General features: G+C 59.5%; 1 protein-coding gene across 4 annotated transcripts; it reads right to left on the bottom strand.

Annotated features, from left to right (window-relative positions):
- Positions 1 to 235: 235 nt before the first annotated feature.
- Sema4c (semaphorin 4C) lies at positions 236 to 11,063 on the bottom strand. Of its 4 annotated transcripts, none has more exons than XM_013072152.3 (15): positions 9,615 to 11,063; positions 7,107 to 7,252; positions 5,648 to 5,796; positions 5,373 to 5,435; positions 5,154 to 5,252; positions 4,974 to 5,070; positions 4,760 to 4,876; positions 4,508 to 4,659; positions 4,249 to 4,424; positions 3,681 to 3,825; positions 3,358 to 3,580; positions 3,163 to 3,275; positions 2,152 to 2,309; positions 1,994 to 2,064; positions 236 to 1,878 (listed from the first exon to the last, which is right to left on the bottom strand). In XM_013072152.3, the coding sequence occupies exons 2-15, from the start codon at positions 7,213 to 7,215 to the stop codon at positions 1,055 to 1,057; spliced, it is 2,496 nt and encodes an 831-aa protein (XP_012927606.1). In that variant the 5' UTR covers positions 7,216 to 7,252; positions 9,615 to 11,063; the 3' UTR covers positions 236 to 1,054. The 4 variants fall into 4 exon arrangements, with proteins under 4 accessions (XP_012927606.1, XP_012927605.1, XP_012927607.1 ...); XM_013072151.3 differs by lacking the exon at positions 9,615 to 11,063 and adding an exon at positions 9,219 to 9,310; XM_013072153.3 differs by lacking the exon at positions 9,615 to 11,063 and having other exon boundaries at positions 236 to 1,171; positions 1,299 to 1,878; positions 7,107 to 9,195.
- Positions 11,064 to 12,992: the final 1,929 nt, after the last annotated feature.

Consider the following 12,992-nt stretch of genomic DNA (forward strand, 5'->3'; position numbering starts at 1 on the left):
AGGCTGCCCTGGGACCCTGGCCAGGAGCATGGGGGGAGGGGGAACAGACCCAGCCTTCCTCAACCCAAGGGACCTTCCCTCTCCATAGAGAGATAAGGGTTGGCTCAAAAGTCTGGTCCTCATCACAGTAAGTTTCAATTTCTGGGCCGGGGATTTAGTTCAGTGGCACCATGCCTGCCTTGCAACCAAAAGGTCAGGAGTTTGATTCCCAATACCAAAAAGAACACTCAAACAATCAATTTCTCCGTTTTATTTGTCAATATAAAAATACTCAAACATTTACAACAAATAAATACGCGGGGACACAATAAGTTACACTGTTAGGAGCCCTCTTCCTGGGGCCAGGAGAGGGTATGCTCCTGTCTACAGCATGCCCTCCCTCTCCCCCACACAACCCTGCTCTGGAAGAGGATGAGGATAAAATACCCCGGCGGGCCCAGAGGAAGGCCCCGCCCACCCTTCCCCCCAACACAGGAGGCGCCATCTCCCTCCCCCCACCCTGAAAACATTCACAGCCCTGAGATAGGGCTAGGCCCAACCCTGGGCCCTGCACACCTCCCCACCCCTCCAGAGGGGTTCAGTACCCTGCCCACCCCACCCCCATATGTACACGGCTGCCCAGCATTTGGGACAGATGGGGGTAAGAGAGACAAAGTGATCTGACCCCTTCCCCTTCATAGCTCCAAAGACTCACCAGGAGGACCCCAGGCCAAGGAAGACTCCACAGAAACAGGAAGGCTGTGCCACACACACACTTACACACACTTACACACACACACACGCAGACACACCCACATCTTGCAACTTCTGCCTTGCAAAGTTTTGGCTGCTGGGGTCCCATGTTTCTGAGATTCACAGAAGAGGAAGGCTGGTGCCCTGGTGAGCCACTCCAAGTGGCAGTGCCCATGCTGAGCAGGTCTTCATGGCCAGGCAGGTGCTGGCAGCACCAGTCCCAGACAGAGTGGGTGCCCGAGCCATGTCCCTGAGGTAGCTAATGCCTGTGCAAAAGTAGGAGCCGCACCTCCTGCGCGCCCTGCCGATGCGGTGGGTCCCCTCACACCGAAGACTCCTCCGGGTTAGAGTCGGGCAGGGTCTGGCGCTGCTGCAGCTTGCGTCTCAGTTCATCAGCGAGCTCAGGCAGGGGGTGCCCGCCCCGGTCCTCTCCTCCTAACTGTAAGCGCACATAACCGTTGGCATTCGAGTTCCGTCCGCCCCCCAGGTGGAGCCGAGTTGGAGAAGGCAAGGGTTGGCCAGGGATGCCGGGAGGGGGGGAGGGGGGCCCGACCCCAGGCTGGCACCTTGCATGTCCAGGAACAATCTTCAGTGAGCCATCCGAGTAGTAGTAGCCAACAGGATCCCAAAGTTTCTCATCCGTTTCCGGGCCAGGCCGGAAGGGGGCACTGGTGGATTCCTTGGGCAGCTCCAGGGGGTACACCAGAGTCCTCTCGGCTGCCTTGGCACCTTTTTCCAGCTCTTCCCGCAGCCGCCGGCGTAGTGACAGAACCAGCAGCAGCAATACCAGGCACACGGCCCCCAGGGCCACCACAGCTAGCCATACCAGCCCCAGGTTTTCCAAGGGCGCCCTGGCCTCCAAGGTCACTGATGGGCCCGCCACAACAGCCACAAGGTAGCCTTCTGCAGCCAGCCGTGCCCCCTGCTCCTCCGAAAAGCAGTGGTAGGTGCCCGCATGACGGGGCTGGGCAGCCATTACCACCAGGGCCTGCAGCCGGGTATCGTAAAGGAAAGAACCAGGCTGTTCTGCAGGTAGATCCCGATCCCTGAAGGTCCAGCGGGCACGGGCCAGGTTGGAGGAGAGGCGGCAGGGTAGCACCAGGTCTGTACCAGCTACCACCGTGATGTTTTTGGGAGTGAGCCTGGCTGTAGTGGCAGAGATGAGAGAGCAGTTAGTGAGGGAAACCCAGAGCCAGGGGATGCGGGGACTCTGGCTGTGGCCCAGGGCTCGAGTAGGAGGGGGACAAAAAGGACACCTCACCTTTCTTACTGCCACGAAGGTTGCAGATGCTCGATGTGTCCAAGATGGTCACATGCTGGACCAGCAGGGATCTGGAGGGGAACCACGGATGTTAGTACCTCAACTCCAGCTTGTCTGCCCTCCCATCCCAGGGCAGGCACCCACAGAGCCCAACTCACCCGGAATGGCCACCTGTGGCCACACAGAGGCTGGTGTTGACATTCCAGGCGCAGTAGGGGTCCCGGGCAAGCACACAGTCTGCACAGGAGCGGTACTTGCTACAGGCTGCCAGGGGCACCTGAACCAGCTGAGAGCGGGAGCCGGCAAAAAGCAGCTTCTGCAGGGAAATCAAGGACAGGAGGGTCAGCAGTACCAGGGACACAGCTGGGGACAGCTCTGACTCCCCCAGGAAGCACAGCCCCAAGAGGTGGTCCTGGGAGAGAGGAGGCAGAGGCGCATCTGAAGCCTGCCGAATTCACTAAGGGCTTACTACAAGCTGGCCCAATCCCAAGCACCTTACGACTGTGACCTTATTAAACAGAGACACCACATGCGTCCTTAGGCTCACACTCGTCCCCACATTCACACACAATAAGAGCAGAAAACAGCAGCCCTAAAGATAGCAGAAATGCAGAGTAAGGTGTCTGTTCGGTGGCTGCCAACCTGTGTTTATACAACCCCACACTTTCTGCCATTATTCCATGTTCTCAGAAACAATTTGGACTCACAATAGCTGGTAAAAGGCAAGTCAATCAAAGTACACAGGGTGCTGGGAATATGCCAGAAAGTTTTGAAAAAAAAAAAATGCCAACACATCAGGGAAATGGTCAAGGAAGTAAGGAAGCTGAAGGCTGGGCCCAGAGGGCCCCTGGGGACTGTGAGGAACCCACGTCACAGGGATACCGTAAGCGTCCCGCAGCCTGGGAGGTGTGGCCAGCAGGGTGTGATGGGAAGAGGCTGGAGGGAGAGGGGCTGAGAACACATGAGCGGGGGCCAAGCCCTGAGCTGGGAATCAGTACTGGGAGACCTGGCTATATATAAAGGCACTGTGGATTCCGGTGGTTAGTGCTGTCACTTCCTGGAGCTCAGGCTCAGCTAAATGGGGCACCCACTGGGCAAACATGGGAGCCAGACAGAGGGAGCAGCATGGGGCAGCACTGGGGGTAGCAGTGTGGGGCCCAACATCCTACCTTGCTCTGAGACAGCACCAGGCTCTCCACGGGCTCCCGGTCAAACACCTGCAGCTCCTCAATCAGGTGCACCCAGGCCCCCAGGCTCACAGCCTTGAGCAGCCAGCCATCCCCTGAGAGGTGCAGGAGGTGAGCAGGAGGGCACACAGCCCTGGGCATCCCCAGCTGCCCTGTCCTGGGCACAGCCACACCTACCTGTACCAATGAACAGCACTGTGTAGGTGGCTTCATCGAGCCCCATGATCTGGTCGACTACTAGGTGGGTGAAGTTGGCATCCTTCTTCACCAGCAGGGGCCGGCCCCACCGGGGTGCCACCTGCTCCTCCATCAGCGGGTGCTTCTTGATGAAGTTGAGGGTGTTGTCAGGCAGCTCTAGGGAGCTGGAGTAGCCGTGGCGCCGGTGCCAGTTGTTGATGCACTACATGGGGGCAGGGATGGGAGGGTACCATGAGCCAGGGGGTACAGGCACTGCATTGAGTGGGTACCCACCCCACCCCGCCCCGCCCCACAGGACTCACTGAGCCGGGCCGAGGGGTGGGTACTGGGTCCGTATAGCGGGCCCACTTCTGGGCTTGCTCTCGGTACTCCTTGTAGGGACCCTCGAACACCCGCTGGATCTCCTCCAGCTGGTACTCACAGACTGCTGATAGGTCTACATCGCCCCTGTCACAGAAAAGGGACCTCAAGGTCATACCGGTGCCCACATGACCCATCTCACTCCAGTTCTGGACCAAGAGCACAAGGCAGGGTTCAGCACAAAGTGGTCACGGGCCCAAGGATGGACTGGTAAGTCTAAGGTGCCACCTGGGCCAGAGCCCTACCCACCTCCCCCAGGGCATTTAAAATGGGGCAGATAAGACGGGTGTGGTGGCACATGTCTATAATCCCAGCACTTGAGAGGCTGAGGCAGGAGGACTACCACAATTTGGGGCCAGCCTGGTCTATGTGGTGAGCACCAAAGTAAAACAGGGCACCAGATGCCCAGTGTTCTTGGTTTCCTGACACTGGTCACCTCAATGACCCCACACACCCCTAACCTGAACACTTGCCCTCCCCCACCTCCAGGGGCCCCTCTGGCCAACACACCATCGCGCTCGGAAGACCCCGAAAAAGGTAGTGTTGTGCCAGGAGGCGCCTCGCAGGGTGTGTACTGCCCGCAGGTGGTTGAAGTACAGCTGCCAGTTAGGGGCCGAGCACACCAGCCTCGCCTTCAGGAATGTGGTCCACTTCCTCTGCAGCGTCCGTGCCCCTCCCATGTCTCCCTGGCAGATGGCAAAGGCACAGGGCCAGTCAGCCCCTGCCAGGAGGGAAGGGCTCCCAAGCCCCATGCTGCGGGACTCGGTACCTTACAGACTCGGGCGACTCGAGCTACCACTTGCTCCGCATAGCAGTCATACTCCACAGCCCGCTCGCTGAAGAAGAAGTAGATCTTGTCGTCATCCCCAGTGAAGCTCCCCACGCTCTCAGGGACGTAGGCAGAGCCTACAAAGTGGGGTTCTGTGGCAGGGCGAGGTGGGTCAGCCACAGGATGCCAGGGATCTCACAGCAAACCCCCTTACCCCCACCTTGGCGCCCCCAGCTCCACACCAGCGCTCACCATTGAGCCAAAAGGCTAGGTACTCAGTCTTTATGGCATGGTGGGGGCCCATGTTCCTCAGGATGACAGGCTCTGTGCCCAGGAAGTTGTTTAGTGTGGCCGAGTACAGCTCTCCATCTGTGGGGGATGGAGGTTCAGCCAGGGCTGAAGCGGGGTGCAGACCCACTCTGGTCAAGAAAGAACTTGCTCAGCCTGCATTGGGGAAGCCACTTACCCACAAGGAGGCCAGTGTGGCCCTTAGCTGGGTCATAGGGACACTTTCCCTTCCCATCCTCAAAGTCTCCTCGTTCCAAAGTGAAAGTGAACATGTCCTAAGGACAGACAGACACCATGAGGAGTGGCCAGGTCGGGGAATGGGGAGGCTAGGGCCCCTGGGGAGGGGGACAGCACTCACGATGTAGGTGCACTTGGGCTGGAAGGCGTAGGTCCCACACACGTACAGGTGTGAGGCATTGTATGGCTGCAGGAAGCGGATAAAGTTAAAGCACTCCGTCTGCAGGGAGAGAGGCATCCAGTCAGGGAGGACACCAGGGCTGGAGACGTGCGCCACCCAGGGCCTCGAATATGACAGGCCAGCTCTGGGCCAGCCATGGGCAGTGCCCCAAGAACCCACCTGGTTGCTCTTTCCCTTCTGGATGCACTCAGTCTTCTTCTCAGCTGGTGCCTCCCAGGAGATCTGAGGACAGAGGGCCCATCAGCGATGTCACGGCTGCAGGGCACACCCAGTACAGACTCCTTCCCCATCCTACATGGAGGGACCTCTTCCCAGAGAGGACAGAAGCCCGAACCACCCCACCAGGGCAGAAGCCAGGAAATGTCAGTCACAACCAGAGAGGGGCGGGCGAGGCCTCTTGCCCACCTGGTATTGCCCACCGCCCCACCTCTCACCACTCCCTGCAGTTCCAGAGCCTCCACGCTGAAGGCGAACAGGGCCTCGCGCGCCCCCACGTACAGCAGCCCAGACTGCTCAGTCAGGGTCAAGGTCAAGAAGTCCTGGATGCCGGTCTGGGAGAACCGCTGCACCACTGTTGCCAGTTCTGCAGGGACAAGGACAGGGAGGAAGTGAACAGGGTGTGGACAGACAGGCCTCCCCAGGGTTCCAGGCAACCCCAGGATCAGCCTTCCTTTGTCCAGTGGTCTCATGAGCTCCATCATCCCAGTTCCCCACTTCAGAGTCTGTGATGCCAGCCAAGGCCCTGCCTGGCAACAATGGGGATTTTCTGAATAGGCTTTGGCCCTAAAAGCCCCACTCAGGCCTCCATGGCCTTCCACTGCCCGGGAGGAGGCCAATCTGGGCTGGTAAGGAGGAAGGAAGGATATCCCAGCCACAGCTTCCGGCCAGAGGAAGCCATCAGACTGATGGTCTCACTCTCAGGGTCAGCGACACCTCTGGCCAGAGACAGGCACTTCCCCACTCCCACTTCCCTCAGGATCCAGGCAGGCATGGCAGTTACCCAGCAGGGGCACAGAAGACTGGCAAGTGCTCCCAGCTTGGGGAAACACTTCAATGAAAATCCAGGCTGCTGGTAACGGACGGACAGCTGGGACAGCTGGCTAGGGGGCAGCACAGGTAGCAAGAGGGGAAGGGGAAGGAGTTGGGAGGCCAGAGATAGTCCTGAAGCTTTGGGGCTTGGCAGCCTCACTGACACAGTCATGGGATCCCTGCGCCAGCCCCCTACATAGCCACCAGCCTGTCCTCAGGATCCAAACTCAGGAGAGTGGCAGGGCTTTATTAGTATCCATGCACAGCCTGTGGGAGGTGAGCTCACCCAGGTCCCCAGAGTACAGGGATGACACAAACACTTGACATCACCTCTTCACACAGGTGTGTGCAAGGCCAGGTCAGCTCTCTCCCTTCAGTGGGAGGTTGGGCACTTGCACACACCCACCTATCCAGGGCCACTCCCAGAGCAGGAGCCTGGGGGCAATAGGAGGGTCTATTCAAGTAGATAAGGGGACTTCTGGGAACTCAGCTAGAAGGCTAGCAGGCCAGAGGCTTTGGTTTACACCCTTCCTGGCTTGGGCTTCTCTAGGTTTCTAGGCACCAACATGGGAGAATGTGCAGCCTCTCTCCCTCATTCCAGGGTGGCCAGGTCTGGGCTAGGGGGACAAAGAGGTCCCCCAAAGCCATCCTAGGGAGGGAGAGCTAGGTCCTGACCTGAACTACCAGTCCTGGGTCCATGGGACCAGATGCATTTTTGAGAAGTGGCTCCACACATGTCACAATAAGGCCAGTGATGCTTGGGGGCAATTCTTTTGCAGCCAACATCTATTCCCCACAAGCCTCCATCCTTCTGCCCTTCTGCCCTTCCCATCCTCCTTCTCCAGACTTTATACAGACACTCACCCCCAGAAGATACTGTTTTTCGGGGCACAAGGTTCCACCACACCTCAGCCCCAATGCCCAGGCCACACAGCCCTGCTGCCAGCAGCCAGACAGCCCAATATGGGGCCATGGCACACACCCCAGCTCTCAGCTCCAGGCCAGCAGCCCTGGCAAGGGAAAAGAAGTGGTCAGCAAACATCCCAGAAGAGGGCCACACTGAGACGGCAGAGAGAACACCCAACCAGAGCTCTTGCGGAGCCCTCACTTCTTTGGCCCTGCCTTTCTCTCAGGTAGAGGACCCAGCTCCCCACACCTGGCCTCAGCCCCCCAAGACCCTGGAGTCTCCTGCAGATTGGTAGAGAAGCTGAGCCAGCTAGAGGTGTGGAGAGACATCAAGAAGCCCTCTAAAGGGCCGGGATGTAGCTCACTGGTTCGGCCACCAGCCTCAAAAGCGCAAGGACCTGAGTTCGATCCCCGGTACCAAAAAAAAAAAGAAGTCCTCTAAAACATAAAGGCCATCCCCACTCCCTCTTGGCTACAGGAAGTTGTTTGGAAAAATAAGAGGAACACCCTTCTCCCACACTCAGGCCTAAGAGGTACAGAAGTTTCTTAAAATAACCTCAAGAAGCAGGACCTGCAACCACTGGGGCTGCCACAGCCTCAAGACCTAATTCTGCCAGGTCCAGAGCTAGAGCTGCGGGGGCGTGAGGCTGGCAAGGCCTCCAATTGGGGACTCGGTGCAGCAGGTCCTGGCCCAGCCCCAGCGGGTCCCCTTCCCCCCGGTGCAGACAATGGCCCGGCAGAGCCTCAAATCCCGTTCCACATCAGCAGGACTGGGGCGGGAGTTGCCCGGGTGCCTGAGGGGCCCAGTTTCCCGAGGCCCCTTTGTTGCCCTAGAGGGAGGCAGGAAGTGGGTGGGATGGGCGTGGAAATGACCAAGGCCTCATCCTGTCCCCCCACACAGCCTTCTAGGAGACACTCGCCCTCGGGCTGCGGGGCGGCAGGACAGCGGGCAGGCTCAGGTCCCATCCAGGGTATCCCCCCCCCACCTCCTGCGGCGCTAGCAGGCGTGGCTCGGGGAGGGTGGGGAAGGGGTGGGAAGTCGGAGGAGGTCCTCGCGGGCCGGACGCGATCGGCCAGCGCTCCGGCACTCCCCCGGGTCTAGCGAACCTCTCCAACTAGGCGACTGCGCCCTGGGGACCCTGGCCTGGGCAGGCCATCGGAATTGATTTCCACGGCTCCGGCCCCCAACTGAGGCCGGACAAAGACACGGAAATGGGGAACCTGCTCCCTCCAAAACAAAGGGTCCCCGCCAAGTCCCCATCCCGGGTCCCCCGGTTCTCCCCTCCCCCAGCTCGGGATTTGAATGGAAACAAAGCGGCGGCGCCGGGAGCGTGGCGAGCTCGGCCTTCGGACGCCCTCTGCCGGCCCGAAACCCCAGCGCGGGCAGGGCGGGGGACGGGAGCGTTCGCCCCCAGTAGTCCCCCCAACGCGTCCCCCTTTCGAAGCCATCACCTCAGCTCCGTCTAGACCCAGCGGCGCGCTCTGAGGACTCGCCTGCGCCGCGAGCCCCCTCCCCCAGCTTCCCCAGAGCGGAGTGCTCGGGCAGCCAGGGAGTGGCGGAGTGCGGGATCCAGGCAGCGCGCTCCGCACGCTCGCCCACCCCGAGCCACCGGCTGTAGTCGGCGACTGGACTTAGGCCGTGGGGGACCTGGCTTCACGGGCCAGCACCCCCTCTTCCTCCAGCGAAACGGGGCGGGGGCGGGGGGCGGCAGGGAAATCTGATCCCACAACATCGGCCTTGGTCCAAGCCCGCCCCAAACTTTCTGTCCGGGGGTGGAGGAGCAGGGGGCAGCTCGGGAGCCTGGCGAACATCCCGGCCGCGCACCGGACGGACAGCACTAGACCCGGCGCCCCCAGACCCGCCCGCGTCCCGGGCCCTGGGGCTGCAGGCGCGGCTCGCCCCGCTCCCGAGCGCCCGCGGGAGGGTCTCGCGCGGACCGAGCTCCTGCCCGCTGCCCCCCACGCCCCAGACACGGTCGCCGTGAGAGAGGCAGCCCCGAACCGAGCGCAGGGACAAAGCGGCGGCGGGGCTCCGCGACTCCGGGCCCGCGCGAGCCCGGCCTCACTCACCTCCTGCGCGCAGCTCGGATTCCCGGCGCCGCCCTCGCGCTCGGCTCCGGTCCGGCCCCGCGCGCCCCACCCCCGCGCCGCCCCTCGGTCCCACTCGGCTGCGCGCCCCGGCTCGGGCTCCGAGCTGCTCCACGCCAGCTTTCTCCGCCCCCTCTCCCTTGACGTCAGGCGGGAGGGGGGGTGTCGGGGTCGGAACACGAAGGCCCGCCCAGGAGGGGGCTGCGACCCACGGTGACCCGCCTGTCCGCCGGCCGCTGTGCGCCCGGGGCCTCGGGTGTGTGCCCCTCCCCGTGCCCGACTGCCTCGCGCCCTGGACTCGCGGACTGCGCAACGGCGCCAGGGGGAGGTGGGGCGGGGGAAGGGCTCGGGGCAGCGCCACCTGGGACTCAAACTCACCTGGTCGCTTCAGCGTGTCCCCCGGAGACCTGCGGTGGGCCGGGCTCGGGAATAGGTCTCAGTGGCTCTCCACGCCCCACTTACAGGAACGGGGGTGGGGGGCTCAGGGCAGGAAATCGAGGGTTCTGTTAGGGGGCCCAGTTAGTCTCTTGGACCCCAATTCTGTCTCCTTTCTCGGTCCCAAAGGCCTTACACCGGAACTAGCCTGGCAGGCCAGGGAGACCCCCAGGTCACCGAGAGTCGACTCTTGGTTTCTGGGACTTCACACAGAGCCTGCCCCCAGGAAATGACTCCTCTGGTGCCACTGGCAGGTTGGTTAACAAGTGGCACGAGCCTGCTGCTCAGATGAAAGAGGCTGAAAGCCACGCTGATCGCCACCACTGCCACCTTCCCAACGCCAGCCTCCGCCCACAGCTTCTCCTAGAGTAACTTGGAGCCCTGGTCTGGGCGGTGCTGCCTGGCGAACCCTCCTTCCGGCCAGCTGGTCCTCAGAGCCGAGCAGGTGGACGGAGGACCCTCAGGGAAGTCACCCACAAGCACCTGGAGCCAGATGGCAGCCCCTGGCTGGAGGCAAGGGTCTGGAGGCCCTGAAGCTCCTGGTGACCGGTGACTTTGAGCCGGAGCAGTCCTGGAGAGGCACTTAAGGCCCTGTCAGCAGATCTGGAGTATAAATCAGCCCGACAGCAGCTTTTGTTCTGGGTTAAAACTTGGCATCCGAAAAGTGGGGACCAAAAAAGCAGTGGAGATAATTGAGAAAAGCAGCCCAGTTGGGCTTCATAACAATCGAGTCTTTGCTGTGCACATAAAGGCCCCTTCTCCCTCACCAGCCAAGCCACACTGCCCAGCTCCTTTCCACCAGGAAAATCGCTGTGGCCTTGGAGATGCTGAGAGGGGACAGAGATGATGATGGGCATGGGGTGGGCAGGGCGGCCTCCCTGCTGCCCCTGCCAGGAGGGAGAAGATGCACAACCTCTGTCCTCATCCGATGGGCCCACACCCACTAAAGTTGGGGCACATGGCTGAGTGACTGCCCCCACATTCTTCCTAGATTTTTTTTTAAAAAACTGTCTATGTAGTTCATGCTGGCCTTGAACTCAAAGCATCTTCCTGCCTCACCCTCCCAAGTGCTGGAATTAGAGCCACACGCCACTGTGCCTGGCTATGGGTTAGATTTTGCAACCTGCCTTCACATTCCCTCATTCCACCCTTTACAAAGTTGGTATTGTTTCTCCCATTTATTTTATGAAGAAGATGAAGCAACTGGCTCAAATTCACATAATCAGCAAGGTTGGAAATTTTAAATTAGGTCTTGGGCTGGGTGTGGTGGTGCATGCCTATAATCTCAGCACTGAGGCTGAGGCAGGAGGACTGCCATGATTTCAAGGCCAGCCTGGGCTACACAGTGAGTTCAAGGACAGTCTGAAGTGAACTACATAGTGAGACCCTGTTTAAAAAAACTAAGTAATAGTAATAATAATAGTTGGGCTGGGGATTTAGCTCAGTATTTCCGGCGCCTGCCTTGCAAGCACAAGGTTCCGAGTTTGATCCCTGGTACCTAATAATAATAATAATAATAATAATAATAATAGTAAATTAGGTCTTGAAGCTGGGTATAGAGGTAGACAACTGCAGTCCCAGTTCCAGTTCCTGGGGAGGCTGAGGCAGGAAAACTGCTTTGTCGCTTGTCTGGGCCTATAAGTTTGAGACCAGGCTGGGCAACACAGTGAAAACCCCATCTCAAAAAAACATTTTTTTAAAGGTAAAATAAGTAAGACTCCCAATCTGTCTTTTCCATAAGTGGCCATATATCCCGATAATTATCCACTTCCTGTCTGCCCTCACCCTCAAGCCTCCCCCAGCCTCCAGGGGGAGGGTTATGGGGAGAGAGACCTGAGCTCCCTGCCTAGTTTACCCGCCCTCCAAGGTGGCCCAGTGGAAAGTTTCAAAAGTCGGTTTGGTTTCACTGGCAGGGACAGGCTTTTTCTGTACCACAGTGGCAGGTACTGAGGTCCCCCCAAGCCAAGGGTGTGGGCAGAAAGGGGGGGAGGCGGCTCCCCTCACACCTCCCCTCCCCCCACCGCCTGCGCTTCCTGCTGGGCGATGTTCATTCCCATCACTGGCCCAGCAGTGGGTAGGTGGGCAGAGGATAAGGTTTCCTTGCATGACTGTTTGTTCATGATTCATGCTTTTTAAATAAAAGGACAACTGGCAGAAAAATAAGGATTCCTGGGACTTCCATTAAGAAAAAAATGACTGCCAGGTGGGGTGGCACACATTTGTAATCTCAGCTTGCAGGAGGCTGAGGCAGGAGAATTGCCATGAGTTTGAGGCCAGCCTGGGCTACATAGTGAGACCCTACTAATGGGGGGGGGTCATGGACCCATCTGGCTTCCCTTGGGGCCCATAGGCACATGCTATGGAGGGAATCCACTATCAGGTGTTGAAAGATGCCCTGCTTGCTGCATTTTCTCAAATGCTGGTGGCCAAGTAGAAGAAATGCAAAGATGTGCTAAAGGCCTCCCAGAGGAGCAGGTCCTGAGCCCTCCCATTGTAGGGCATGGGCTCACTTGAGCCACTCACCTGCCACACTTGCCAGTGGCTCTCTGGTAGGAGGGAGGAGAGCCCTATTGTTCACACTGGGGTCTCCAGTGACGGAAACCAGGCCCATCTCCAGAGCTGCTATCTTGCCCAATGCTGGAGACATGGAAAAGCCCAGGTCACCCACCCTTCTGGGAGCTCTCTGCAAGCTGGGGACCCAGGCAGCAGGGATGTAGGAAAAGGACTTCCTCCCTCTACTTCCTTCGAGAGGAGAGTTATTGATGCCATCCTTCTGGGCAGCCTTTCCCTTCCCAGCCCCTGCTGGCCACCAGAAGCCAACAGAAGCAGGAAGACATTGATCAGCACAGGCCCAGATGCTGCCGTTCCAGGAGCTCCCATCAGGATGTCCCCACCTGTCCCCAGGGCTTAGGGGCCCAAGACCTGAACAGCAAAGGGTGAAACTGCCGGTGGCCTCCCCATGGGAATTCTAGGCCTCGAGAGGGCCAGGACCCAAGCTGTCCTGGATTTTAGGTCTGGTAAGTTCCCAGCCAGTCCCAAAGCGCACTGTTACATGACCCAGGGGACAGCGTGCACCCTTGGGTGACCCCACAGTGCACACCTCTGCTCAGGTTACAGCCAGGTCTCCAGCGGCTCTAAACTGTCACCCACACCTCTGCTGTCTTCGGTGTCTGTTTCTCCCTTGGGGAGCAAGAAGCCAGGCTGGGGAGCAGGGCCCTGGGGTCCACACTGCTAGGCAGCTCCATCCCCTTCACCAGCTAAGACCTGGAAACTCCCTGTTCAGCCTTTAGGGCCTCCCTGCTCCCTCTCTGCCCTCTCTGG

The sequence above is a fragment of the Heterocephalus glaber genome, unplaced genomic scaffold, assembly GCF_053883595.1.
Source record: "Heterocephalus glaber isolate CG9 unplaced genomic scaffold, H.glaber_assembly_v1.0 deba00000470, whole genome shotgun sequence".
In the NCBI taxonomy this organism is placed as follows: Eukaryota; Metazoa; Chordata; class Mammalia; order Rodentia; family Bathyergidae; genus Heterocephalus; species Heterocephalus glaber.